At 55.7% G+C, this 27,794-nt stretch overlaps 7 protein-coding genes across 7 annotated transcripts; 4 read left to right on the top strand and 3 right to left on the bottom strand.

Moving 5' to 3' along the window:
• Nucleotides 1-104: 104 nt before the first annotated feature.
• On the bottom strand, nt 105-3,207 carry COCSUDRAFT_49130 (hypothetical protein). Its single transcript, XM_005643455.1, has 6 exons — nt 3,043-3,207; nt 2,630-2,858; nt 2,344-2,519; nt 1,927-2,092; nt 1,335-1,677; nt 105-957 (listed from the first exon to the last, which is right to left on the bottom strand). The coding sequence occupies exons 2-6, from the start codon at nt 2,825-2,827 to the stop codon at nt 866-868; spliced, it is 975 nt and encodes a 324-aa protein (XP_005643512.1). The 5' UTR covers nt 2,828-2,858; nt 3,043-3,207; the 3' UTR covers nt 105-865.
• Nucleotides 3,208-3,953: 746 nt separating this feature from the next.
• Nucleotides 3,954-9,784, top strand: COCSUDRAFT_45095 (hypothetical protein; the record flags this gene model as incomplete). The annotated part of the gene is made up of 13 exons (XM_005643454.1): nt 3,954-4,001; nt 4,189-4,267; nt 4,486-4,679; nt 4,927-5,148; nt 5,733-5,972; nt 6,146-6,280; nt 6,412-6,510; nt 6,797-6,934; nt 7,281-7,468; nt 7,891-8,134; nt 8,485-8,761; nt 9,092-9,319; nt 9,603-9,784. The coding sequence occupies 13 exons, from the start codon at nt 3,954-3,956 to the stop codon at nt 9,782-9,784; spliced, it is 2,274 nt and encodes a 757-aa protein (XP_005643511.1).
• A 933-nt stretch (nt 9,785-10,717) lies between these two features.
• Nucleotides 10,718-13,953, bottom strand: COCSUDRAFT_38482 (S-Adenosyl homocysteine hydrolase; the record flags this gene model as incomplete). The annotated part of the gene is made up of 8 exons (XM_005643453.1): nt 10,718-10,927; nt 11,197-11,348; nt 11,636-11,875; nt 12,243-12,494; nt 12,778-12,933; nt 13,091-13,259; nt 13,458-13,694; nt 13,903-13,953. 8 exons carry the CDS (start codon nt 13,951-13,953, stop codon nt 10,718-10,720), a joined length of 1,467 nt encoding a protein of 488 aa, XP_005643510.1.
• A 236-nt stretch (nt 13,954-14,189) lies between these two features.
• Nucleotides 14,190-18,745, top strand: COCSUDRAFT_68106 (hypothetical protein; the record flags this gene model as incomplete). Its single annotated transcript, XM_005643452.1, has 8 exons — nt 14,190-14,484; nt 15,396-15,610; nt 15,748-15,813; nt 15,984-16,164; nt 16,422-17,343; nt 17,604-17,745; nt 17,982-18,200; nt 18,473-18,745. Exons 2-8 carry the CDS (start codon nt 15,494-15,496, stop codon nt 18,743-18,745), a joined length of 1,920 nt encoding a protein of 639 aa, XP_005643509.1. The 5' UTR covers nt 14,190-14,484; nt 15,396-15,493.
• Nucleotides 18,746-19,218: 473 nt separating this feature from the next.
• Nucleotides 19,219-19,984, top strand: COCSUDRAFT_34434 (hypothetical protein). The gene has a single exon (XM_005643451.1). The coding sequence runs from the start codon at nt 19,485-19,487 to the stop codon at nt 19,644-19,646; it is 162 nt and encodes a 53-aa protein (XP_005643508.1). The 5' UTR covers nt 19,219-19,484; the 3' UTR covers nt 19,647-19,984.
• Nucleotides 19,985-21,868: 1,884 nt separating this feature from the next.
• Nucleotides 21,869-25,191, bottom strand: COCSUDRAFT_1410 (DEAD-domain-containing protein; the record flags this gene model as incomplete). Its single annotated transcript, XM_005643450.1, has 9 exons — nt 21,869-22,018; nt 22,234-22,397; nt 22,684-22,831; nt 23,056-23,205; nt 23,354-23,422; nt 23,681-23,860; nt 24,294-24,415; nt 24,611-24,800; nt 25,021-25,191. Coding segments are annotated over 9 exons (1,344 nt in total), but the record flags the coding sequence as incomplete, so codon positions are not given.
• A 690-nt stretch (nt 25,192-25,881) lies between these two features.
• COCSUDRAFT_20140 (PHF5-like protein) lies at nt 25,882-26,994 on the top strand (the record flags this gene model as incomplete). Its single annotated transcript, XM_005643449.1, has 6 exons — nt 25,882-25,933; nt 26,056-26,079; nt 26,346-26,512; nt 26,623-26,652; nt 26,793-26,824; nt 26,967-26,994. The coding sequence occupies 6 exons, from the start codon at nt 25,882-25,884 to the stop codon at nt 26,992-26,994; spliced, it is 333 nt and encodes a 110-aa protein (XP_005643506.1).
• Nucleotides 26,995-27,794: the final 800 nt, after the last annotated feature.

The following is a 27,794-nucleotide window of genomic DNA, read 5'->3' as shown; positions in this document are numbered from 1 at the left end:
AGGTTATTTGTTCAGGTACCATACCTGTAGCTGTGCAGAACCACAACGATTACATGTAGTTAATGTGAAGACGTTGATTGGAAAGGATGAAAGAACAGGTAATTAGTCCGGTACTGATTACACGGAATGTTGACATCAACTTAAAGCCTACGGCTGCTTGCATCTTTCTCTCAGAACATCAAGCTAAGGCCTTCTTGCATGAAAAGGTTTCAACAGCCAGAATTAAATGTGAATCAAATCATTAGCAACGTGCAGCGATCCACTGCCACTGACACCGATGTTATTTTGCTGTTTACAACCGTGCCCACAATTTGTGCCAACAAGTTCCTGTTACGGGCATGAGCAGCAGTGCCAGCCTGGGATCCCAGAGATTCTCAAAGGACACTGCTAGGAGCAGCCCGGAAGGTTACTTGATTGAACAGGACCTTGCCAGAACGAACAACTTTGCGCATCCGTCAATCAGCTTCACGCGTCACAGAAGTGAACGCCGCATTGGCAGAAAGTAACACATCATCTACCCTACATCAAGGGCCCCTCCTGGGAATGGCTGCTACACCCACGCCGTTGGTGGTGCCCCTAGAAGCATAGGTCCCTTTACATTGTGTTCTGGCCCCTTGGGTGCTCCTGAGAAAAAAGGAGGTCCCAAGCTGGTCATCTCGCAACTGCTGCAAATCAGTGAGCATGACATTGCCTGTGCTGTCTGCTTGCAGTCCAGCAAGGAAGCTGACTCTCGCAGATGAGGCATTGGAGAAGCGGGCAAGGCTCCCCCAATGCCCCTCGCGAGTGTAAGTTGGTTCAGCCCCCTCTCAGCCAACCCGGTGCGTGCTGACAGCTCAAGCACAAGGGGTTTTTCTGCTTGCTCCCCTCACTTCAGAAGCTTGCGCCCCTGGTCCTGGCTCTGCATGCTGTAGCTGTTCCCGGAGCTTTGGCTGCCATAGCTGTTGCCATTCTTGTATGCTGCAGGAACCAGAAGCTCAAGTCAGTGACTAGCTTTGATTGAAGCCATCATGTGCCCATCTCTCACTGAAATGGCAACATTTTCCAAGCACAGATGCAGGGCCGACCAACATGTCAAATACGCACCAGCTGCAAGCCTCCTTGCAGCTCACAGCTGAACTATTGTTTCCTGATCTGCTACCTGCTTCTTGCTTTGAGCAGCCCCCAATGCACACAGCAGCTAGTATCTTGGACGGCTGAACAAGAGGTAACGCAGGGCCACAGGTGCCTTCTTCTCTCTCCGGGACTCTCTTCACCGGCATGTGTCAAGGTTCCTCGTGCTGCCTGCAGGGCAAGCTCTGTGGGACAGAAAGGTCAAAAGGATCTTTACTGCGCACCGGAGGAGGCGCGGCTGCTCTGACTGGCAGCCTGGGAGCCCTGAGTCTGGGTGGTTGCGCCGTAGCTCTGGCCAGAGCCGACCATCGTGCCGCTGGCGCCGCCGACGCTGCTGCCGCCGGCGGCCACGGTGGCATCGGTGGCGCCGTACGCGACGCGCTGTGAGGCCGCGCATGACTGGATGATAGCGAAGGCGAGGCACTTGTCGGGGGATCCCACAACGTCCTTGTAGCAGGCGTTGAAGCCGATCTGGGGGATGACGTCCGCGGGCTCCTTGCTGCTGATCTTCACGATCACCGGCTTGGGCGCTCCGCCGCGCGACTCGAAGCACGTCGGGCTGCTCACCTGCACCGCCGCGCAATACCAATTAGTAATCATTAGTCATTGGCAACATGCGCATCCATGCTTGTCTTCCAGGGCACTTCCATGCATGCTGCATCTTGAAAAATTTTGCTTACTGCGCATGTTCCCAGCCAGTTTCTGGTCCACCCATCTGTGCTTTGTTATGAACTTGAGAAATTCTGGACTGTACCCAAGGTGTAGCTCACATGCATGCACATGGCCTGAAGGGGCTGTGGGTGCACAGCACTGTACCTGTGAGTTGCCGAGGCCGAGTGTGCAGAATTGGAAGGTGACGGTGCCACCCAGTGGGATGCCTCCGGCAGGGGAGGCCTTGCTCAGGAGGTCCAGCAGCCTGCGAGTGCTGTAGTCAAAGACAAAGCTGCACGTCGCCTGCAGCGTCAGCAGGTTTTGCTTGCACCTGCAGCACAATTTTGCGCCTTCAGGCCATTGTGATTGGCAAGAGATTTGCTTTCTGCTACTGGAAGTTTGACAAGTCCTGATCCCTTGGGAGCCTGAGGCGGGCAAAAGGAATGTCTTCCTTGTTGGAGACTTTTCTGTGACCCTGACAGGCTCCCAATTGCAACCAGAGGTGGCCAGAGCTTGCAAACTAAGCATAAATGGATGGAAGCCTTCATAGAAAATTTACTAAGGCCAAGGTCAGTGACGCACTCCCCGAAAAACTTCAAGCCAGCTGAGGCTGCTGCAACACCCGACGGCAATGTTGTCACACTTCCGGGCGAGAAGAATGGAGCTGTGGTGTTGAGGAACTGCGTCCATGACGGGCTTGTCTGGAAGCCGGCCACGGGGTTCCCGAAAGCGTAGTTCAAGGCCGGAGAGAATGCTATCTGCAGCACCGCACAGAACCATATAATGCCTCTCGCTCATTCACAAAACGCACAGCTCATCCGAGAAAGACGAATCAGTAATGCACAAAGGGAGGAGGGCAGAGACGCACTGGGAGAGGTCCTGTTGTGGACTCGGGCAGTGTTGCCACTATTGTGATGATGACGTCGGTAAGCTTGCTGAGAGGACAAGCCCCTGGAAAGCTGCTGCCATATTGCCCCGAAGTCGTGACCGGCTGCGCCTGTGTCGTGCCTATAAGAAGAAGGAATAAAGCGGCCAGGTATCGCAGGGACGCAAGCCCTCTGGCCATTTGGTTTCCGCCTCTCTCCCGCGCTTGGAAACTGCAGCACAGCAGCCGCTGACAGCATTCCAAACGTATGTGGCCTTTGCAAACGGGCCTTTGGTGTATGTTGATTCTGAAAGTGAGTTTTTTATTTTTATTGTGGACCACCACGCTCGCAATCCCACTGGCAAGTGACCCTTATGGCCAGGTTCCTCATTCATGCGAAAGAGGTGCCTGCTCACCCAGTTGCTTTGGCCTGCTGCTGGCGGCCCCCTTGTAGCTATGGACTGGCCTTGGTCCAGAAAGTAATCCTCCCAGGTGAGTCAAGTCCCCTTTCGAAAAGTCACCTCTTCTGAGCCACCGTGGCAAGGGCGAGCCTCTATTAGCCTGAATCTAAATAGTATAGAGCATGTACGTATGTAGTTGGTGCAATATTTTCTTGCCCAGGCCTGACCACTGGCAATTTCCATTTCAAGTGAACTTTCTGCAGTGGTGCCAAATTAGGCGCCATGCGCGTCATTGGCTGAGGCGCTAGGGAAGACAGCCAAAGAATGGCAACTTGTACACTCAGAACTCAAGCTGTAAGCTTGCATGGATACTTGAAGGTACTCCTTGGGCTCTGCATGACGAAATTAGTTTCTGGAGACTTTTTATGCTGAAGAATTCCTGTGGTCAATGACTTCCAAGTTGTCGTAAAAGAATGGAATTCAGAGGTATTCCAAGGCCTTGGAGGCATACGCTGTCTCCAATCCGATACCAGCCGCAGACCTAAAGTTGGTATGCAGCCTTGAAGTAGCACGGACATCAGAAATTGGGGATCACCATAGTTTGGAATGTCTGAATCCAACAGGCCCCGAGTGCAGCAGATTGTTGCGGAATGTTTTGTGAAGGCTGCACACGTTATCCTCAGCTCGCGCATATACCATTCCTCGAGGAATTTGTCCAAGCAGGGGCCAAAGTGTTGGGTAAGCTGCAGACTGCCTGAAGTGCTTATTACACATCGCCAGGCTTCCCATGCAGACTGTTCCGACCAGAAAATTCTTGCTTGCTTGCTTGGCAAGCGCCATGTGTGCAGACAAGATCCTTTGCATCAAAGGATGCTTTCGGTACACCAAACAGTGGAAGACGCAGTTCAACTTGGTGCTTGGTTCTTATGCAGTTCAACTTGGAGTGTGAGGAAGTGGAGTGCGCCCAGAGAGAGGTGGAGCTGTGGCGGCGCGATCCGTCCTGCCCCATGATCATTGAGGCATGCAACACTTTCCTCAAGACCGCTCATCATCATGGTCATGGAATGGGATCTGTCGCCATGACTTGATTTCTCACCACTGTTCCATGCAGATCAATACAATGCATTTCATTATTGTTGACCTATTCCTGCTGTTGCACAGATCTACGGCAATGTATGGGCCGCCAATGAGGCAGCTGCGGCGATGGGACCATCTCCTCAGGCAGACTCAGGAGCAGCGGGTAAGCCATGTTGGCAGCGCGCTTCAGCCCTGGCAAGCTTGACCAACAGGCAGTAATTTATGATGAAAACGTCATGGGCATACAATTTGAGGGACTATGGCTGCCCCCACAGCAAGGGGATGATCTTCTGGCTGTGAGTGTGCATGCTGTGCAGCGTACCGTCTCTGTTGTGCAGTGTATTTATTTGTAACCTGCGCATGAGCAGTCCCGATGTGCAGGGCGGGTTCTGCTGGAGCGGTGGGTGCTGTCGTACGCGCCGGCGCTGCCGTCGGACGCCAAGGCGGGCGCAGGCCGGCCAATGACGTCGCGGCTGGAGCCGGCCGCCATCTACAAGCGCATGGTTATTGCGCTGCGTTCCCTCTTCTCCTACGTCCGCGTCCTCCCCACCTATAGCCTCTTCAAGGATTGCGCGGTGAGAAGTGTTTCCCTCTCTCGCCAGACATCCCGGCATGCTTCCTACCGCAGGCTCTTGACTGTTGCTCTCCTGCTCCCGCGCTTTCCACCTCTTGACTTGATCAATTTCTCTGTCCACATGTGCATACTCGTCAGTGCTGGAGCTTGTCAAGCCTGAAGGGCGCTTTCAATTAGCGCTTTGGTCTCCAGATTGAGGCATTGCATCCCCTCCGTTTGGTTCTGAGTGGCTTTGGTGGCTGGCGCAGCAGCAGCAGGGGAGGGGGTGCGCGAGTCTGCAGTACCGGATCAGCAGGGGCATGCCCGGCACGGTCGCACCCAGAGCGGCCCCGCTGCCGCCGCGGCCGGAGCACTTTGGGTTCACTCCCGTTGAGACGTCGTACGGCCTCTTCCGCATGAGCGTCGAGTTTGCGCACAGAGACATCGTGACCATGCTCAAGAAGACCACATCCCCTGGGCCAGTCGCGCAGGTGTTATCCTCAACCTAATCTTTTGCCTTCTCAGTGGTAATTGCTGGAAATTTGACTCATTCATGCAGAGGCGCTGCCATGTCGGATCATAGGAGATTCTTCTGGAGGCTGAGGTGTTCAAGATGATTTTCTTTCAAGTAGCTGGTTCATTGTCTCATAAGAGCAGTATTGACATGCAGATCATTCAGGACTACGCCAGCAGCGGCGGCCCGGCCCGGCGAGCACTGCAGATGGCTGCTTCCATGGTTGTCACGCGCAGCACCGAGCAGCAGCAGCCCTACCCGGGCTCATCCCCTCCCATCTCATCAGGCAAGACCGCCCATCGGCCATCTTGGGACACAATTTTCACAGAAGGCAACATGCAATTTTTAGTTTGAGGCAACGCGTTACCTGATAGGTGTTGTGGGACAAACTCATTCAGACGAGGCAAATTCTTGAGACCTCTGCTCTCCCTGAGGTGACTCGCAGCTCAAAATGACCAATAGCAAAGACTCTTTTTTCTGCGAGTCGAGAGCCAAGAGCCAGAAGATCATCAGTAAGGATAGATGCATGGCGCAGGCGCGGGCATCCTGCGGGGGGCGCAGCCCTTCACAACACAGCAGCCGGCGCTGCGGCGGCACAGCTGGACGCCACACGGCCTGCGCACAGCGCTCAGCACGATGCAGAGAACGCCAAGTCAGGCATCCCCCTCCCTCCCCGCCACCACCAACAGCGCCAGCGAGGCCGGCAGGCATGCATTCTCAGGGCCCGTTGCCGCCCAGTCGCCCGGCCATGACAGAGGCGGCTACATGGCCAAGCTTGCCACCCACATCGAGTCTGACGAGGTCTGCCCTCGCCCTTGGCTGTGCAAGCTTAGTTTCTGGTGTGCGCATCACTTTATTATTTGGTGTCCTGAATGCCCCAAGAACAATAGAGATTGTTGTGATTACATGCTCTTCCTGCCAGAGGATGTGTTAAATGATGGTGGTAGCGAATGCATGGCCTGTGTGTGTGACAGGCGACAGGCGCGACGGGGCCGGCCCAGGCCCATGCCTGGATGACGCCACCTAAGCACCCCGGGACTCCCACCTCCCCCCACTATGCAGCCACCACCGGCGCTGTCCGCACATGGAGCCGAGCCGCCGCCAATCAGGTCCCCAATCCACCCCCTTGTGCCCAGCAGAAATCGCGTGAACCTGCATTTCTCATGGACTTAGCCCCCAGTGCAGTGTGTAGAGGTCCTCACCCCTTCGAGTGTGCCACAAAGGTCTTGTTGTTCTGCAGGAGGCGCTGCTGGCAAAGACTCGGCAGACGGAAGTTCAGGAGCGCATGATGCAGCAGGCCAGTGGTGGACGGCCATCGCCAGAGCACGCCCCCGACCAGGTGCGCACCTGTACGGCCACGTTCCCTATTTTTAGGTTTTCTTTATGCGCCAGTTCATCTTCACCCCTGGAGCATCGATGAGCCCTGTGTCCTGTTGCATGCTATCAAGACAAAAATGCAAGAGGCAAGCCTGGCTCAGTAGCGTGTAATGGTCAAGGGGTGCTCGGATGCAAAAAAGCCATTTTGCCCCGTACTTAGATCTCCTTTGTCGCCGTCGGACCAACCCCTGGGCATATCAATTTGGCAACTCTTTCCCCTTTGAATAATGCTTTGTGGCGCTGGGCAGGAGGCTGCGGCGGGAGGTGGACCGCGGCAGAGCAGCGCGCCGGTGTGCATCCCCGGGGCTTCGGAGGGAACGCACCGCAGCCGCATCCACTCCTCCGGCGACCTCGCCGCCATGCAGCGCCGCAACGCCTCCCCACGGGTGCCCACTCCCAAGTCTCCCACAGCTCCTCCCATGCAAACTTGGTGGTCCTGTTTGTGTTATCTGTGGCCCTTTCAGTGGATGTCTGTGCCAAAGCAGATGTCCAATACAGGACAGCTACTTGTATGCGTTCTGCAACACGCTCACAGACCTGCGTCGACATGGAGGTCTGCAGGATCACTGCAGAAATAACCTGCTGGACCCTATGATGCCAGCTTTGACCTGCTTAAATCTGAAAGCCCCTGATGAATAGCAACCTGCTGAAATTTGAAAACATATGCAAGGATTTGCAAGATGCACATTTGTGTGTGGGATGTATTTGAGAGACTGGTGTTGTGCGCTGCAGCCCTTAAAGACTGTGAGGTGGACGAGCGGTGTCATAAAGACTCCAGCGTCGGCGCCGGCAGCGTCTGCTGCAGTGAGCCTGGATCAGCCGCCGCACCTGCAGGAGGTGGACTTGGAGCCCATCAGCGCTCGCACCACCGGCTTCAACGTTCCCCTGCAGCCTGACAGGGTCCCTCCTGGCAGCAGCAGGTCCGCCACCCGGATCTATCAGAGAATAAATATTTTCAATCCGCCGCACTGCGCAACCCACTTTGATCTTTGTGAAAATGAGTTGCCCGGCCCTCATCTGTAAGACATTTCTATTAGGCTCGTTTTATGATGGGAACTTAATGGAGTACCCCTTCGTCATAAGTGGCGCTTGACAGAGCAAGCACTTGCTGACAAGGGCTTGAGGGTACATTTAAGTATGGTTTTGCTGTCTTTATGAAGGTGTATTTGAAATAAGGTATATCATAGACGCCCTGATGAAGCCTGGGGCTTAAGGAGACAGAGGTCAAGCATGCCAAAGGTATGATTGACCGCGCCACTGTGAGGGCATGGGTTTAGCCCTATGAGGTGTATATGTCAAGGCAAGACGGGTGCACTGATGCGGCGGTGGCTTGCAGCGGCAGATCGCTGCTGCGCAAGGACAGCGGCCAGGCCGCGTCAAGCGGCGGCTCGGGCCGGCGGCCGTCGTTCGGCAGCGGAGGATCCGCACAGCCTCCGCCGACGCCGCCGATACTGGGCGGCGGCCTGGGGGCCGGCCCCGGCAGCGAGAGCAGCGGCAGCGTGGCATCCTCCTTCCCGGCCTCCTGCTCGCCCCAGCTTCCCTTCGCGTTCACACCCTCTGCGCTGTCACTGTCGTCTCTCCACTCGGTGCGCTGCCGCCTGCTCTCTGCCAATATCATTTCAGTGGCGTATTAGAATCTCAGTTTGCATGCGGTGCTCTTCCTGCAGAAGCTCACGGCTGTGCAGGGCTCTCCTTATCATGATGTGAATTGGGTCCTTTCTTACGTGAGAGAGGGTTCATATGTGTCAGGAAGGTGATTGCAGAATGCGCTGGAGACGAATTATTGAAGTACCCATCGCATTCTGTAGTCATACCCCGCACACGTCAAACTCGTTTTCAATCTGGAACCTACGCCATCAGAAAAGGGCGCTGTCTGCCTAACCACTGACAAAGCCTTGCGTTAGCTTGATATCTGACTGGGTGCGGCGGCATGCAGGGCCAGAGTGGGGGCCTGCACGCAGGAGCCGGCATGGCAGCATCACCGGCGGCCGTCGGCCCGGGAGCGCTGACGGTGTTCCGGCGGCGGTCTGTGGGGGCGTCCCCGCGCTCGAGCGCTTTTGATCTGCCACCTCCGGGCGCGCTGGGGTACTCGCTGTCGCCGGTGCAGGGCAGCCTGGAGTCTTCCCTCATGGGCGCCTCCACTCCGCGCTACCCCTGCACTCTGCCCCTCATCCTGCCCTCCTCCTACCCCTCGCCCCTGCTCCCCGCCGGCCGTGCGCCCCCCTCCGCCTGTCCCCACACCCTACTGATCGATGTTTTCATTTCCGAGATGTCCCTTGATCATGCCAGTGGAGCTCTGCTGACTGTCTATATTCTTGAGGGATGTCCAAGCTGAAAGTATCACCAATATGCTGTTCACCTGTAGTTGCATAAGGTGTGAGTTTCTGCTGTTGCCTGTCCATCATCGTCCTTTGTCCTTACTTTCTTTTCTATTCTGCATGATGGCATAGAAAGCACAATCTGCCTCGAGCATGAGGCTGCTGCTCGGATCAGCTGCCGTCTACACAGAGCCTTATGGTTTGGTGTTGCATGCGTTGCCACAGGGGGCGTGGCGGCGTCCGGGGGCAGCTTCAGCAGCATGGTGGGGCCGCCCCGGCTGACCTACCCGAGCTCAGGGTCAACGGGGGACCCCGCTGAGCTGGCGGCGCTGCCCAGCGAGGAGGCCGAGGCGGACGTGCTGCCATTCGCCCTCGACGCGGACGCCGTGCCGGCCTCGCCGCAGCCGCCTGTTCCCCTGCGCATGTCACTGGGCGGCACGCCATCCCCTCCAGGTATCCCACCTTCTCTCAGAACTTCCTCTGGAATGGTCATGTGGAGAATATCCTGGCCTTCACCAATGCGCTCTCAGATCTCAAAGTTGGTGGCAACGCTCCTCGGCCCTCTTTGATCTTTCGCAGCCTTGGATCAAGGTTCCTGGATGCGCCTGCGGCATGGCTTCATCTGCATTTGCGCCTGTGCAAACTCTGTGCAGGTCTTTGTGCAAAGGATATACGAGTGTGAGATGCATTCCTCCAGCTAGAGATGGGGCTGATGAGCTGATGTGGAATGTGGCAGAGCTGGATGAGGAGGTGGGCGCATTCGTGCGCGCCATTCAGGAGGCGCCGCTGTCGCTAACGCGCGGGGGTGTTCCCTCCGCGCTTGCTCAAGCCGGCCCGGCGCCGCCGCCGAGCCGGCTGACGCTTCAGGCCGGCCTGGACCAGCTTGCGCGCTTCAAGGCCCGCGTGGAGGCCTCCTGAGTTTCTGCAGATTGGGTTTATAGACCGTGCTCTTTGCACTGCTGTCCTGTCTTTTTTACTCCACATTGACATTTTGTGCTGGACGCGCATCTGTACATCGATGCTGTAGACTGCGATCCGCATTGATCAGGGAAGAAGACAATTCCCAGAGTAGCCCTGTCCCTATCAAGTCCCTGTGCAAGAAGATCTGCATGCTCGTTGGATATGCTAGGTTTCTGTTGTTGATGCGTCAACGATCATGTAGATCTTGATGGGTCCGTATTCTTGTGCTTCACCAGACATTCAGCCAAAAGCACTGCCTGCTTCCTTCAGGAAATCTGCATGTGCAGCATCATCACTGTACATGTTGCTGATTAATGAGTTGCAACTTGTGAATTGCAGGCTAGGGCTAGACGTCTGTAAGCATGAGTAGACTACGTTGAGATCAGATGTCAATTAATATCAGGGATTCTCGCGGTGTGGCATGCATAGCATTCGGCTTGTAGGTAATTGTTTGAAATGTTTATGTCTATGCCGTCGCCATTGCAAATATTGCGGACTGGTACGACTCATGTGATTGTTCTGGTATCAAACGTTTCATTGTAATCGGTATTGAGATCATCCATCACCAAGTATAGACATGGCATCCCAGACGCAAGCGATCAATGAAACACAGTTCAACTTTAGATTCTAGAAGATCTGAAGCACAAGAACAGCAAGATACCAGAAGGGCTAGCAAGGATCGTATAAAGATTTCTTGGTGAATTCAACGACGCAGCACATTGTGCAGCGCCTCCTCTCGAGGGGATCTCCCTAGCGCTGCAACATTAAGCTGTGCAGCCCCACATTGCAGCAAGAGAGATGCACAGATTGCATGCTGCAGCAGAGGCCGGCAGCGGAGTGACCACCACAGAGCAGGCGCCAGGAGCTGCCCATCTGGGCAGGGAGCAGGGCTCAGTAGCGGTAGTGGGCGGGCTTGAAGGGACCGGTCTTGGGGACATTGATGTAGGTGGCCTGGTCGTCGGAGAGGATGGTGAGCTTGGCGCCCAGCTTGGGCAGGTGAAGCGCGGCCACCTTCTCGTCCAGGTGCTTGGGCAGCACGTACACCTTGTTCTCATAGCGGCCAGACTTGCGCTCGTTCCACAGCTCCAGCTGCGCAATCACCTGATGCACCACATTGCGACCATCAGCATGTCTTGCCATAATTCATTTCTTGTTATTCATGCTCTAGTGAAAGTGCAAAAGTTGATGAGGCAAATTGCATACTTGAATGTGCATCAGGCAACTGGACTGCAACAACGTGCTTAAGAAGGTTGCTGCCCAGTTGCCAGCACTCGCAAAGGCTAGGCTACAGGAAGAATGCGTGCTGGCAGCACTCAAGGGAGACAGCGTGGTGCAGCGATGACAATGGAGGATAAGGAGTAAATGTGCACCTGGTTGGTGAAGGAGCATGACATGACGAAGGAGGGGTGGCCGGTGGCGCATCCCAGATTGAGCAGGCGGCCCTCGGCCAGCACGATGACGCCGTGGCCGTCGGGGAAGATGAAGCGGTCCACCTGGGGCTTGATGTTCTGCCTCTTCATGCCTGCGAAGCCACAAGCCGCCTCACATCAGACAAACCCTCACCCCTGACACTACCTCACCTTGCCATGCACGCCAAGTTACAAGGTCACAGCAATGGCAAGCTCCGTGCTTTGCCCCTGACTTATCAGTTGAATTGCTTGGACATGCACAATGCGGCCACTAATGGCTCAAATATCCACAACTCTGCACAGAAAATTATCACAAGGCGCAGAAATCCATCACAAGATAAAGGGTCACAGAAGCAGTGTGAGAAACCATGTGAAAGGGAAAAAAAGCAGACATGCGCACCTGGCCATGAGGTAATGCCGGCCATGTCGATCTCGTTGTCGAAGTGACCGATGTTTCCGACGATGGCGTTGTTCTTCATCTTGGACAGGTGGTGCGCCATGACAATGTCCTTGTTGCCCGTAGTCGTGATGAAGATGTCCACGTTCTCCAGCACGTCCTCCAGGGGAGCCACGGAGTAGCCCTCCATCGTGGCCTGCAGCGCGCAGATGGGGTCGATTTCCGAGATCGTCACGCGCGCGCCTGCGGGAAAATATACACACACCGGGATCAGAAAATGACTCAGACACCCTTTCGGCCAGCAGTAAACAAGAGACATGCATGCACTTGCAATTTGCTGCATGGCACTGCATGCCCATGTACAGCTGGACAACAAAGGCTTACTTGCATTCACACACTGTGACACTTGCAAGCCTTTTGCATTTATGCTCTCCGTGGTTGACTCAGCATCGGAGAATTAGCATCGGAGAACAGCCAGACTGTCCCTCTGGCTCCTAAAAGATGTTGATCTCACAGAGCTGCAACTTGCAGGCTATGTTGCTGATGCAGAAGGGTGGCAAAGGGCGGGAACACGTTTGCAGAAGGGAGGATGGGGTAGGGTTTGACGCACCGGCGGCCTTCATGGCGGCGGCGGATCCCTTGCCGACGTCACCATAGCCGGCGACCCAGCAGTGCTTGCCGGCGAGCATGACGTCGGTGGCGCGCATGATGCCGTCGGGGAGGGAGTGGCGGCAGCCGTACACGTTGTCAAACTTGGACTTGGTCACGGAGTCGTTGACGTTGATGGCGGGCACCATGAGCGTGCCGCTGGCCTGCATCTCGTACAGCCTCTTCACGCCGGTGGTGGTCTCCTCGGACACACCTGCTCCATGCATGCCAGACTGCTGATCAACAACGGTGCCAGCACACTTGTATTCGTAAATCAGCAAGTGTCGCATTTGCCAGCACAGCAACTATGACTTCAGTACTATGCTGCATAAACCTCCCCCAGCTAAATTGCTGAGACATGCATGGGCCTAGGGGCGGGAATGGCATGTGAAAGACACACCAGCCCCCTCTAGGCGACACTCACGCAATTGAGCTGCAAGTACACAGCAGAATTGATTGTGCTAAAGGAGGCATGGGGCAGGCAGAGAGAGGCTCACCCTGGAGGGCCTCAGCGTATCTGGTCCACTTGGTGGGGTCCTTTTTGAGGCCGTCGCGGATGAGGCCCAGCACGATCTGGAACTCTGGGTTGTCCGTGGAGGTGGGGTCGGGCACGGTGCCGTCCTTGGCGTACGCCTTCTCGGCCTTGGCACCCTCTGCATGTCACTTTAGCAATCACCAAGGGTTGTGTGACACCGTGGGAATCAGATGGGAGTTTCGTGCTCGTCAACCCTATTCACCAGACAGATATTCACGCAAGGCGACGACGACGATACAAGGTGGTAGTGATCGCTTCTACGGGTGAGTTCTAACCGTGGATGAGCAGCGTGGCGTCGCCACCGTCGTCCACCAGCAGGTCCGGGCCACTGCCATCGGGCCATGTGAGCATCTGCTCAGTGCACCACCAGTACTCCTCCAGGGTCTCACCCTTCCACGCGAACACCGCGGCGGTGTCACGAGCAACAGCGGCAGCAGCATGGTCCTGGTGCAATCACGCTGTTTCAGACCGCTTTTCTTTCAAGCATTCTTATCAATTATAAGCTGTGCATGTTAAGAGAATACGGGATATCGATCAGCGTGCCAGGACAACCCTCACGATCAGTACTGGCAACAGCAGGCAATTACAGCATCTTTGAATCATCAGTGAACTGCAAACAAGAAAGCGATCCTTTGGATATACCTGTGTGCTGAAGATGTTGCAAGAACACCATCTGACATCTGCGCCAAGAGCTGTCAGGGTCTCGATCAGCACAGCGGTCTGAATAGTCATGTGCAGACTTCCGGCAATTTTGGCGCCCTTGAATGGCTGCTGAGCGCCGAACTCGGTCCTGCAGGCGATCAGACCGGGCATCTCGGCTTCTGCGAGCTCGATCTCCAGACGGCCGAAGTCCGCCTGGGAGATGTCCTTCACCTTGTACTGTGACAGGCACAAACACACTTCAGTCAATCAGAAAGATTGGCTGAATGAAGTCTTGCATCTTCACTGCAGATGACGATCCCGAGATAGGCAGCTTTAAAATTTCTTCTTTCATTGATATATACAGCACGTGCAAAGGCAGCAACACAGAACACGACAGGGCAAATCCTGGAGATTGCAAATTTGAGCAAGGGAGACAGGGATGTACCTGGAAGCCCTTGGCTCCCTTGTCGACAGTTCTCAGCACCTCGGCACCCATGTTTGCTTCTGAAGTGGGGGAAAATGCTGAATTGAAGAGATGCTTAGGGAAGAGTATTGAGTGCTTCGACCAGCAGCCAGTCGTGAACCTGGGGGGCGTCTTGCGTTCGATACATAACACCCCTATTACTAGGGTGAAGGAGGGTTCGATATGAAACCCTTTCCGCCAATGTGTGCACCTAAACAGGCTTCCCTCCTTCAAAACAGAGGAGGCAGGGAGGCAAAACTCACCGACCCACTTTGCAAGATCAATCTGGACCCGGTGTGCCTCGGGAGGACGATCCACAGCACCTGTTGTTCGGGAATGTCTAGGACGTCTTCAGCATAGGAGTACCCAAATTGCTCGGAGCGCCCAAACCTGGCTGGAGACCCGAGGGGGGAGGGACGAGACGGCCTCAGGCCCGAGAGGAGCCTTGCGATGGCCAGATGTTGCGCTCAGGATCAATAAGTGGCAGATCGGAGGGTCTGGAACAGCTGCAGATCGGCGTGTCTGAGCTACTTTGAGAGCCAGGTTGTCCGCGGACCTCCGAAGGTGAGCTCCGAACATGTGTCGAGGTTTCCTTATTGGATGAAGGTGCTGTCGCTTGCGTTGAATGGGCGGAGTGGTTCAGGACATCATGAAAGATCCACAGCATTGATGCCATGCCTGGATGGTTTAGGGTACGTTTCCTTCTCTTGGGGTGTTGCCAGTTTGGCTTCGGAAAGGTTGATCTAACAGAATCGGCACCTCGTTTACAAGTGGAGTGCACAAGGTCGACGATGGTCGCCTTGGATGCGCTCCACCTGCAATACATGTGTGTCCCTAATGACGGGATTCAATTGCAAGCCCGGGAAAAGGGTCCTCAGATGCCGCCCCCTTTTTTGCAGTCCCGCCTCGCGTGGGTGGCACGAAGGGTAAGCAGGGAGGATCGTGTTCCAAAATGATACAAGGGTATGGATCTGGGCAACTTCACGAGATCGGACTCCGCATACCCGTTTTGGTGTTCTGCCCTGTGAGCGGGATGTGTATAAGTCTATAAGCTTTTGAATGGGCGGCCCGAGGCGCACTGTTGGCGACCGAGACACAGGATCGCTGCAATGGTAGACGATTTTGAAGCAATCAGATTGGCCGATCATGCTGGATCCTGTCAGGGTAGTGGTCTCTGTCCCGCCCAAGGCGAATTTCCAGAGCTTGCCCAAGGAAACCTGTACAGGCATTTCCAACTACTCTCCTCTCGGATCGATGCCAATGCCAGTCATTAGATTTAAATTGTGGCCTGATCACAGCAGCCGCCAGGGAGATCAGGGGACAGGGTGTCCACATTTCCACATCCTTGGGCACCTGATTCAGGATGCAGGTAGTTGGTTCAATGACAGATCAGCACAACATTGGAGCATGAAGCATGCAATCAGTACTCTCAACTCAGAAGTCGTGTCTAATCCATGCTGTTTTCTTGCAAACAGGCAGTTCCTGCCAGCTTGCAGCCCCACAAGGGGACATGAGGTGGCTACAATGCGTATGAGGAGGGCTGAGGACGGCAGCGTGTCAAGTGGGAAGAGGGATGGCAGGGATACAGTACCAGAGAGTGGGAGCAGGGTCAGAGGGAGCAGCGCCAGCATCACAGCTGGGCCACCTGACCAAGTCTGTTGATGCCTTCCAGCTGGCGCCAGCTCATGAGGTGCGCTTAGGGCAGTGATCTGTGTTGCGGATGCTCAGCTTTTACCTCACATGCCGTTGTAATGATGGGGGCCTCATCATGCACAGAGGCAGTTGCTGGTGCTAGTTTACTGATCAGCGGCAGTTGCCTGAATGCAGGTGCCATGCCCGGCTGGGAGGCTCAGCGGACTCAGGAAGAGGAAGAACGCTGCAGCGGGCGTGCAGGTACTTTCACTCAGCATTGCATCATCCCACATCACCCACAAGGGTGCTTTGTTAGATTATCCATTCCTTCGCCCATCACATCATGCCACAATGGCGGCGATTTGGCATATGCATGACATCTCAGAATATCTCAGAGGCGGTATAGTGAATGGGCTGCGTTCCACTTGCAGGAGCAGCTTGAGAGGAAGTTTGGGGCGCCGCTGGCGCGCACGTTGTCAGTGGAGGAGTCAGCGCGCAGCAGCGCCAGCCTGGGCACGGGCCTGGCCGGCGAGTGGCGCATGCGGCTGCTGGGCGACAGCGAGGACGACGGCGACAGCCCCGCCAGCCTGCTCCGCTTCTCCATGCCGCTGAGTGGGTGCCCTGTCAGCCACGACATATATTAATCGTATTGCTTTGTTAATGGTATTCACTGCATGCTTCGTACTCTGCCACAGGCTTGTGATGGCCTGTCATGGATTGCCGGAAGGGTTGTTTAGCATCCAGGGCTCTTGTAGTTGCTCTATGCATGCTGTATTGGCTGGCAGGCTTGCAACAGACCCTTAAATTCTTATCATGGTATGCCGGAGGAGGTTCAAAAGATAGGGCTGAGGCAAGTGTTATGTTTACAGGCGAGGAGGTGGAAGCCGGCGGGAAACGGCGACGGGTGACGCCGCAGGTGCCACGCAGCTTGGGCCACCTTTGCAGCGTGGCTGCCGCGCTGTCATCGGAATCCGCGTCCCCCGCGCAGTGCCTCGCCAGCAGCACGCCCGATGCCTGCGAGGCCGCGCAGCCGCCGCACAGCTGCCCCAGCCCCTCCTGCCCAGAGGAGCCTGAGCTGCATGTCAGCACCGGCGAGGAGCTCTCCTCCGCCTCGTCCTCCGACCTGGACAGCTCCTCCCCGGACTCCTGCTACGAGCAGGCCTACATCTGCGACGCCGGGGCGCGCGCGGCAGCGCCGGCCCCGGCGCGGCTGCAGGGCTCCTCCAGCCTGCGCCAGCAGCAGCTGCCGCAGCCGTGCGCGCAGCACATGGCGCCGCCGCGGTCCGCGCCGCGGCAGCAGCGGCGACCGCTCGGGCAGGCAGAGGTGTACCGCTTCGGGCAGGGCATGCAGCTGCGCAGCAGCCGCCTCTCCGTGGCCGGCGCACCCCGCGAATGCCACCGCACGCGCTCTGGAGTCGCCAAGCGCGCCCCGGCCTCCGAGTTCATCGATCTGACGCAGTCTCCTTCCGCGGCTCCCGGCGCGCCGGCCGTGCCCACCCAGGCGCAGCCGGTGGCCACCGTGCTTCGCATCGCCGCCCTTCAGGTGGCGGCCAGCGCGCCAGCGCAGCCAGAGCCGGTCCCCCCACAGGTGGCGGGGGGCGACCAGCCGGCGGCGGGGGGCGACACCACGGTGGCGGTGGCCAACCTGATGGCGGGCCACTCCCTGGCGAGGCTGCCCCCTGCGCAGCTGGCGCTGCTGATCGCCAACCACAACGGGTCGGACCCAGTGCTGACGCAGGCGCTGCAGTGCGCCATGGCCGCCCTCTCCGACGCGCAGCTCGGCGCCGTCGGGTGCGCCTTCCAATCCCCTTACAAAATCTGCTGCTTCTTTGGCCCGATCTCAATCTGCGCGATTAAAAAACAACAAACAGCAGATCAGTTTGAAATACAGAGCTTCAGCTTCCTCATACAGATTGTTGTCTGTGCCTTGAGCCTGTCTGTTGCCTTGTTGTGAAACCTACGTTTCCGCCTTGGCCCTGCTTATTGCTACCTGCTTAGGAGCAGAGAAGATAGTGTCAGGTGCCTGACATGTGCCGGCTGGTTGTACGCAGGTGCGCGCTGCAGGAACTGAACCGCGCGCTGCGGGGCCCGGCCGTACACAGCACGGGCGTAGCCAAGGCGCAGCGGCTGCAGCCGGAGGCTGTCGATGTTGCGGCCAACCCAGCCGGCAGTGCAATGGTCACTGGTGTCAAGGTGATCATCTCTTCCGCAGAACACCAGCTGTAATATAGCCAAGATACCATCCTGGATTTAGCAGCAAAAGGCGTCCTCAACCCATCAAGGAACCACCGGTCAATGTTTGAAGCTACTAAGATGCTTGAAGAGGGAGCTCCATTCCATGTTGTCATCCCAGGCAAGGCATCCCAAGCACTGCCGAAGAGATTGTCAGTTTTGCACCTTGTGCTGAGGGGATGCGGTGCGCGCTGTAGGCACCGGCGTACAACGTGCTGCGCATGCCGCGGCCGCTGCTGCCGCCTCAGGCGCAGGTGCAGCTGGAGCTGTGCCGGGCGCTGCAGGCTGGCGCGTCCGCTGCGGTCTGCGCGCCCTCCTGGCTGCAGGTGCTCACCATGTGGAGCCGCGGCACCGACATGGCCCAGGCCGACACCCCCGCCTTCGCCCTCCACCTCTGGACGCGCGTCCAGCCCCTGGTGCGCACCTTCTCCGCTGCTGCCTGCTCTCAACCGGCCATCCCTTCACCTCGAAGCAATGCACTCGCAAGCTTGCACAAGCGTCAGCATCAAAGTTATCTTTCAGCCTGTCTGATGCCTGACCTGCTCGTTGTGCCTCTCTTTCTGGCATGCCTTACGCCGCCCTGCTGACTGCGCAATAGGGGTCCTGTTTGGCACGGCAGGAGAGCGCATGTTGTGGCCCTCGATTGAAGGCACAGTGGGCTGACAAGTGGTCTTTTGCTCTTCCATAGGTGTCGGCGGAGCACGTGGCGAGTTTGGGAGCGGTGAAGCCGTGGGAGACGGTGGTGCTGGCGTGCCTGTGGGTGGCGGCCAAGCACGAGGAGGCGCGCCGCGCGCTGCCCCCGGCCAGCCGCATGGCGCCGCTCGCCTCCTGCAACGCGCGCACCCTCTGCGCCGTGGAGATCCACGTGCTGGAGCTCGTCCGCTGGGCCCCGCTGTCCATGTGGGACGACCGCCACCACACCAAGGGCGTGCGCGTCAGCTTGCAGGAGCTGCCGGCCTGATCTGGCGCCATGCGCTGACCTGGCATGCGCGCCTGATCTAGCGCCGGCCGCCGTCGCCTGACTTGGCGCCAGGTTGCGCCTGCTTCAGCGGCTACCCGGAACACGACAGATGCATGGGGCATCCATGTCTGGCCCATCGTTGGGGCCGGGGTTTTAATTGCTTGCCTCAGCGGGAGGAAGGGAGGGGGTTTGAGTATGGGAGTAGGGATAATTTGGGGAATGGGTTGTGTGACAGGGATTGTCCTGGAAGTGAAGGAAGTCACCCAGCATAAGGAGTAATGTGGCCGTCCCTGCACTGACGATGGCACTCAAGTAGCGACCCTGCACCTTTTTTGTGTTCTTTAGCGGAGAGAGCGCCCTGCGCCCCATCGGCTGCAAGGGGAGGTGTGAGTTAGAGGATACAGGTCAGTGAGAGGCACTGAGAGTGAGCAGCCCTGGAGCAGAGCCAGCGGTGAATTGGCACCTTTGTGCCTGAGTGGAGGACGGTAGTGGGTGGCCTGCCTGGGTGCAAGCAGGGCTCTGATTGCCCCGCAACTCTTTTCAAGCATCATCTGCCCGGAAACGGATTGGTTTCCTTCAGAGTTTTACGAGGCACGGCTTCAAGATCACCATGCCGAGCCCTGTTTTATCTGATGTTTTGAGACGGCCGACCCCTGGGCAAATATGTATGCATGCAAGTGCGACGGAACGAACGAGGCCTGGTCATGTGCAACCAAACAAATGCAAGACAAGAGAAGCAATGAACGTACAAGTGCAGCCACTCTGGTTTGTGATCCAGAGCTGGCTGTTGTGGTTACTGCGAAGGAATGCATCAAGAGATCTGTCCCCCAAATTGATATCTGTCCAGAGACTCTCTCTTGTGCGTATGCACACGCTGTGTCGGATCCTCTTTAGTTTATGACACTGGAGCCCGATGTGCGTTGCCCGTGGCTGTGAGCGCTGTTCAAGCACTTAGAATTGCAATTGCCGCAGTCTTAGTCAAATCTCTGCCCTGTGCGGATGCTGACTTCGTTCTGATGATGCACCTCCCGTGGGCATTTTGCTGGGCGCCTGAGGGCGACTGCATGAAGGTGCAGCAATTCTGTGGAAATCGGTCAAGTGAAATTGTTAGCCGTGTGATCGGCGCAAATGTTCCCAGATGCGCTGTCACTGCCATATTCTTTCAACAGCTCAGCTGTTTGAAGTAGCTGTAAGGCTGTCCTCAAGACTGGTGACATCTCTGTAACATGATTTCCGCTGGGTGGGGCAAATGGCAGCTGTTGCACACGCATACATGTCATGATATGTTTTGCACGATCTCTGAATGCTTGAGCGCGGTTGTTCAAAGAGTGACTGCGAATGCAAAAACGCTTGTATTACATGCATGGCAACTCACTGTCTTCATCCCACATCCTAATTATCCTCTCACTGTCAAGATGTTTACAAGAATGCATTTGTTCAGTTCATCGAAGCACACATGCAGCCATAAAAGTCATTAGCAAATACTCCACGCCACAGAGAACCCTTCAGCGCCTGCGGGAGAGCATGCTCAGCGCCAGGGCTTCTTGGTCTGCAACGCTCAGCTGCGCAATCGCTGAGCCCCTGGAGGCAGCGCCTGCTTCTGACTGCCTGGCCATGCCCATGTGCGAGAGCTCCGGCGCAAGCCGCTTCCTAGGTGCTTCCTCCCCGTCTGCACCTCTGCCGCGCTTTCTGCCTTCTGCCGGCCTCTCATCATCCATGCTTGCGTCAGAGTCAGCTCCGCTAGTGCCCTCGCTGCTTCCAGCATCAACATGCCCCTCCTCGTCGCTGGATGGACCCTCCTCACCGCCTGTCCACCAATTACAAATCGCAATGACAAGTCCATGCTTTGGTACCTCTTTACACCTCAAACAATGTGCCGTACAGGCAAGGCTTCCGCTTGGTCTGAATTAGGCAGGCCACAACAACGTGGGCACCGCTTCCACTAGCGCTCCCTAATTTGAGCGGAATAACCATGAACAGGCACAGCGCAGCAAGAGGGGCTTGGCGGTCGGGGGCGTGCCTGCCAGCCTCACGCCGGTGCCGTCGGCCTCGTCGGCGGCTCGGGCGCGCGCGCGTTCCTTCTTTTGCTGCGTGCGCTGCCGCCGCCGCTCCCGGTAAGCCTCGCGGTCGGCCGCGTCTCGCGCCCGTAGCTCCTCACGAGCGCGCGCAAACCGCTCCTCCGCTGTCAGCTCCTCTGCGCCCGCGTCCCTGCAGCGCAGACTCAATTCTCATCTCCGCATCATAGCCTCATTTGCAAGGAATGATTCACAATGAAGTGGCTTGTTTTTCTGTCATGGCTAGCTACTGCTGACAACATGACAAGCAAAGTTGACCATAGTGCACCATCACTGCATGCCAATGAATTTAGAGGGATCATGTGCCTGATCAGAAGCCACTCTACTTTGCAAGCTCAAGGCCAGTCAGCACACAATCGGAAGCATGCTGAAGCTTGCTTTGGTTGAATGTATTGTTTAACAGAGCAGGGGCGTGGGTGGCTGCGCACTCGGCAGAGACTGACAGTGCCAGCTGCGCCAGCGGCTGCAGAGCCTGCCCCTCCTCATCGAACACCACGCGGCTACCCGTCGTCTTGCCCACCTTGATCTTCAGTGGCTTCTTCTTCTTGTTCTTGGTCGCGCCTGCACACCAATCCTCTACTCAATTCCCTTGTGATCCCTTGCTACAGGAGCATGCACAGTCATGCAGCTGGAATGCAGCAACCGGGAGAGTGCCAATCCGAAATTCCTTTCATGTAGGAGGGATGACCAAATTGGTCAATGGCTCACGTGGTTCCGGTATATCTTCCGGCACTTCAGGTGCAAGGTCCAGGTCATGAATGTTGCGCCTCTTCACCACAAACCCGCCGTCATCACTGTCCTCCACGCTGCCGCTGCCGCCGCCTCCAACCCCCGCCTCTTCTGGCCTGCCCAAGTCCAAGTCCACATCTCCCGCCCCTGCCCCTCCGCTGCTGCCCGCGCCGGCTCCGCTGACTCTGCGCGCCTCATTCTCCATGTCATCGCTGACATCATCATCGTCAATGTCATCGTCGTCGCTGACGTCATCGGCCTCGCTGTTATCGGCACGCGTGCCGGCCGGCGCGGCCTTAGCGGCGGCCTGGGCGTTGACGCGCTTGAGGAAGCGCAGGCGCGGGGCCGAGGCGAGGCCGAGCGAGGCCGCGTACTCGGCTGCGGGCAGCGCTGCCACGTTGAAGACCGCCTTGTTGGGCTGCAGGAAGACAGAGCGCATGTAGGACACCAGCGCCCGCTGCGCCAGCTCCTGCACCATGACCGCAATTTTTGCATCAGCAGCTGCACCAGTCAGACCTCTCTCCGACATACTACCTAATAGAAGTCAATATCTGCAACAAGTTTTTCTGACAAGCCGGTGAGAACCACCCATATTTACACCTGCCTCCTGTCTGCAAGTGACTTGCAATTAATTTACTAGATTAGGAAAATTTGTACAAGGTGAAGAGCTGGCAGGTTGGGCACCTTTAGGTCGGTGCTCTTGGAGAGCATGGCCTGCAGGGCGGGGCCGATGGGCTGGGTCTTGTTGGGGTTGATCTTGAGCGGCTTGATGGGAATCTTGGCCTGCTCCAGCTGCCGCAGCATCGCCTCCTTCTCGCTCGGCAGCACCATCAGCAGCGACCGCCCGCCTGCTCGCACATCGACACATTGTATTTCCCCACACAGTGAATCTCCGGGACAATGAATGCCTTTGCCAGTTGCACTCTTTCCCAAATTGATTTGATACCTGTACAGTGCATGCCACCACATGGGTGCAAGGGCATTGAATCAAGCCCTTGCAAGATGCACACTTCCATTCTACGCCTGGATGTCCATATGGTGCATGCCGCGACATGAGAATTGCTTGCTCATCTGAAGACAGATGGAGATCTGCTCGCTGGCGGGGCCTTGTGCATGGATGTGAGCGGAGAGTACCTGACACATAGCGGGCAGTTCTGCCCACACGGTGGATGTAGCAAGCCACGTCCTCGGGGCAGTCCATCTGAAGGACCCAGTCCACACTGGGGAAGTCCAGGCCTCGCGCTGCAATGTCCGTAGCAAACAGCACTGCGCCTCCCTTGGCCTGTCGTGCACAATCAGCTCAAACAGTGTGCATGCTTTCAAAGCTAAACCAGCAGACAGTCTCGTCGCCTTTCTGCAGAAAGCATGACCTGAGAAAGCATGACCTGCTCTGTGTCCTTGAATCGTTGATACAATCCTGATTGCTAGCGTCATGCATCTTGTTCTGAGGTTCGAGCCCCTGTGATATTGTCATTAGAAAATGGGTACATTTGATATGATCCTCACCTCGCTGAATTCGAGGAAGGCTGCCATGCGCTTCATCTGCTTCATTTTGCCATGGATGCAGCGCAGCGGCACCCCCGGCCGCAGCCTTCGCAGCACCTCATACGTGTACTTCACCTGCTTGCACGTGGACAGGAACACCAGCACCTTTGCCTGCGCCAAAAGAACAACACATATTACAATATCAGCAGCTAATTGCATGTTGTCGGATGCAAAGGGGGCAGACGCCTAATGTGAATCAGGGCTCAGGCAGTAGCTCAGACTCGTGGGCCCAAATCTACAAGGAGATGAAGAGGCTCACCCTGAGATGCGATTTGATGAAGGCCCACAGGATGCTCATCTTGTTGGGCAGCTCAGAGATCACATACGCCTGCGTCAGCATATTTCAATCAGTCAGCCTGTGCTCCCCTGCCAACACCCCTCCTCTTCTAGGGCTCCGATCAACTCGTGTCAGTGTGGATGACAAGCTACAGCATGTCATTGTGCATCCTGCTTTGCACGCTATTCAAGATTTTGCCATATGTAGAGGTCATTTGGTATCTTGGGGTCATCTGGTATTGTGAATCAAGGAGAAAATACATCTGGTCATGAAAGGCATCTGGTACCTTGGGTCAAAAGGGGCCCAGACCTGCTGCAGCTTGAGGGGGGTGGGCGCGACGGCCTCTGCATGAATGGCAATGTAGGTGGGGTCACGCAGGCTCAGCCGCGCCAGGTCCTTCACAGACCGCGTCTGCGTGGCCGAGAACAGCATCGTCTGCCGCTGCGGCGGCAAATTTTCTATGATTGCATTCACCGTCCCCGAAAAGCCCTGCTCAAATGCCACACCAACCATCTCATTCAAGAAGTCACTCAAGAACTAGAGGGGTCCGCACGTAGGGCGCTTGCTTAAAAATCCCAATCTGTATCTTCTTTGTGAGATTTTGCTGTTGTCTTGAGCTCTCCAGCGCTCAGATTTGGATTTAAGCAGGCAATATCTCTTTGGCCCCATTTTCTCCAGTGCTCCTCTGGATTGGGCGGAGTAACAAAGCACACTAGCCCAGCAGCTTGTGAAGACTGCACAACACTTGACAGTCCAGCAAGGCGAGACAGAGGCGGTGCATGTTCTACCTTTCTTGTCCATGTACAATGTGCCATCTGCATCGCCTCCCTGGGCTGACAGGTGGGGAAAGAGGACAAGAAAAAGATGGTGCACTTATGAGAATTCCAGCACACTTGGAAATTACAGGAGGCAGGGGGTGCACCATGTCCAGGATGCGGTCAGCCTCGTCCAGCACAAGCACCTGCAGGCTGCTGGCATCAAAGCCCGGCGTCTCATCCATGTGCTGCAGCAGCCGCCCCGGTGTCGCCACCAGGATATTCATGCCTGCGCACGCATGCAAACAAGCGCCATCATCTCCCACACTACACCTACACAGCCATGCCTCTGGCCCCTATTCCCTCTACCAGGCACTCTCCATCCGCTTCATCCGAGCATGACATGTCCAGTGAAGACATGTCTTCGCGATGAGGTGAGCTAAGACTGTGTCCAGGAGGGCAGGCAGGGAGGTGGGGTGCACACTGTTGACTCGGTCCCGTTCTTCCTTGACATTCTTGCCGCCGATGAGGAGGCCGGCGCTGAGGTCATGCTTTGCGCCGACCTTGCGCAGCTCCTCGAAGATCTGCATGGCCAGCTCGCGCGTGGGCGATATAATCAGCGCCCCCAGCCCGTCCGGCTGGCCCCACTTCAGCCGGTACAGCTTCTCCACCAGCTGCCACATAGATAGGCACAACACAACCGTGAATTATCACAATCACCTCTTTAGCATCCACATAGATAGGCCTCCCCACCATAGTCACAGAGATCCTCGGTGTTTCATGGGCGCATCCAAAAAGCTTCCTGCTTCTGTACACGCCACGAAAAGAGCTGCAGTACTGGCGTTCTTGACGAAGGCGATAGGCCTAGTACAGCAGAGTAGGGAGCATGCGCACCGGTATGACGAAGGCGAGGGTCTTGCCAGAGCCAGTCTTGGCCGCGCCAAGCACGTCCTTGCCGGTGAGGGTGTGCGGCAGGGCGGCCCTCTGGATGGCCGTCATGCGAGTGTACTTGGCGCTCTTGAGCCCCTCCTTGGTGCAGCGCGACAAAGGCAGGTCTTCGAAGTTCCACAGCCTCTCTGCTGCTGTTCCCCAACGCAGCAAACCATATGATGCACCGAAACGTTTTGACACCCACCATATCAAAAATTGGAAAGTGTGAACTTTAAATATTCTGGCGGAGAAGGAAAGTGCATTCTTGCCGGATGGGAATGACTCACGTTTTCCATCTTGGCCTCTGGAGTCATCAGCCAATGCAGCAGCTGGATCTAGCTCTGTGAGTCTGAGCTCCAAGTCTTCAATCTCTTGCGCTTCAACCTGTGCTCGTGTCGGCTTTTTCTTACGCGCCCCTGGCCCTTTTCTCATGCTGAAAATTATTGTATGTTTTACAGAAAGAGTTTCACGGCAGTAAGGCGCTGGCAGCCAGCATTTGCCTGTGCTGTGCACTGCTCAGATCACAAATTCCTTCTTGCCCCACGTTAGATGATTGTCACTGATGGAGATGAGAACAGCTCTATTGATTTATGGAGGTCATAAATGCAGAGCTGCAGGAGCACACGGGGAAAATTCTGGTGCCGGAACGAACATCGACACCGTGGGAGGAACGCCGCCGGAAGATTACGAGAGGTGCACCAGCTCACTCAACTCATCAAGCTTTTCTACTTTCTTGAAACCAAAACTCTTATTCAGGAACAGGAAGTATCTGTCGGATTTTGATTGTCACGACGTAAGCAGGGCACCAGTGCAGCGGCGGTAAATATGGCAAAGCACCATCCCGATTTGATCATGTGCAGAAAACAACCAGGCATAGGTATATTTTTCACTATTGCCGATCATTATGTTGACGAGTACGGAAGAGTTGCAATTTCTGTCCTCTTGTTTGTTGTCTCTGTACTCTCATCCGTTTTCTGACTTGATTCCTGTGCGCTGCAGCGATTGGACGCCTGTGTGAAAAATGTGCGCTTCCTGCTTCTCTCTGACTAAATCGGATGGCATTCTTATTTTTAGCTATTGATGTGCTGCCTGCTCTTTAGCATTCGGTATATTTGTATGACATGGTTCCTGCTCAGGACCTGCTGCTAGAAATGGGTATGTGTTGTCATAAAGGAAGAGTCATAAGCATGCATTTCAACAGATTATTCGTGCAGTGAAAAGTAAGCAAGGATGCCAGCAAGAGGGCTTGGGAAGCTGAGGCCCATGCACTGTGCAATTGTGATCTTCAGGTGATGGAAAGTGTGTGGTGTGCGACTCCTACGTGAGGCCAGCTACACTTGTGCGGATCTGTGATGAGTGCAATTATGGCTCGTATGCTGGCCGATGCGTCATCTGCGGTGGTGTGGGAATTTCAGACGCCTTCTACTGCAAGGAGTGCACAGTACAAGAAAAAGATGTGAGTACTTTCAACAACCTCTTTGCATGCATGGTGATTCTCTAGCCTGATGTGAACATGGTTATTGTGGCATGGCTCCATATCTAATGAGATTATGCTGCTGGATGCAGAGAGATGGCTGTCCAAAGATCATCAACTTGGTGAGCTCTGCACTGCGATTGTCACTGCCTTGGTTCAGGTTTTTTGCAAGTGGCTTCTATCACTCAAAGTACATCCTGACAATGTTCTTTCTTAGTCATTGCAAATAATGTGATACTTGAGCTGCTATGCTATGGTGCAGGGCTCTGCACGAACTGACCTCTTCTATGAAAGGTATCGATCCCCTTGTTACTCCAGACCATGCCAGACCTGACATTGTAAACAAGCTGCTGCCCTCCAACTCCAATGCGCTAGGTGTACAGAGCTGATGGGCTGTCCACGTAGTTTTCATATGATGGGTCTAGCCTCGATGCAGGAAACGCTACGGCTTCAAAAAGCGATAGCACTGGCGGAGCTCCCAAACAAGGAGCTCTCAGCTGTGGATTTGTCTCCGGCGTTTCTTTCTTATTTTCCAGCATGTTTTTGTACATCCGAGATTGTTTGTCGTTATTGATGTGCGAGGGTTATGACGCCAAATTAGCCAAAAGCTCCATGTGGCAAGCAATGGAGGTCTTCAAGCCTCAGGGAAAGCCGCATGCATGCCTGTCTGAAGCGGTGTGACAGTGACAGCCAAGCTTCTGAATTGCCTTTGCCCACCCCCCATGTGCACCTGTACTGCTGGTGCTGTTGACAGCAGATATGAGTCCTGATTTTGCTGGATAAGTACCAGACAATCCTTGAATGTTCGAACTTCGAAGTTCAGTCTGAGGTTTGTAAACTTGCATGTCTCAGGGTGCTGACAAAGCAGCTGATGCCAGAACAGGATACCTTGATGAGAACGTTAGCATGCAATATTTAGCAACATTTAGCAATGAATCTCTGCATAGCACGGCAACTTGGGTCCACCTGACATCGATAATACTTAGCGGTCATATATTTTTAAGATGTCTTCCGATGAACAAGAGGACGGGCAGACGAGTAAGTCGGCAGGTCCAAGACCAGCAGATGGGCCCAGTGAGACTCCAGCACCTTCTTCACAGAAGCAAAAGAACACCGTGAAATCTACTGACAAAACACAGCAAAATATCCTGCAGGCCTTGAATACATTTTTGGCTGACAAAGACCTTGAAAAACCGGTGAGTTCCAGCTCCCCACTTGTTCCGATGGTATTGCGTTGACCTTGATAGGATCTGTGGTGCAAGCT

Source organism: Coccomyxa subellipsoidea, assembly GCF_000258705.1.
Source record: "Coccomyxa subellipsoidea C-169, whole genome shotgun sequence".
Classification (NCBI taxonomy): Eukaryota; Viridiplantae; Chlorophyta; class Trebouxiophyceae; family Coccomyxaceae; genus Coccomyxa; species Coccomyxa subellipsoidea.
Note: the sequence above shows the minus strand (reverse complement) of the source record. Positions and strands in the feature narration are given on the sequence as shown.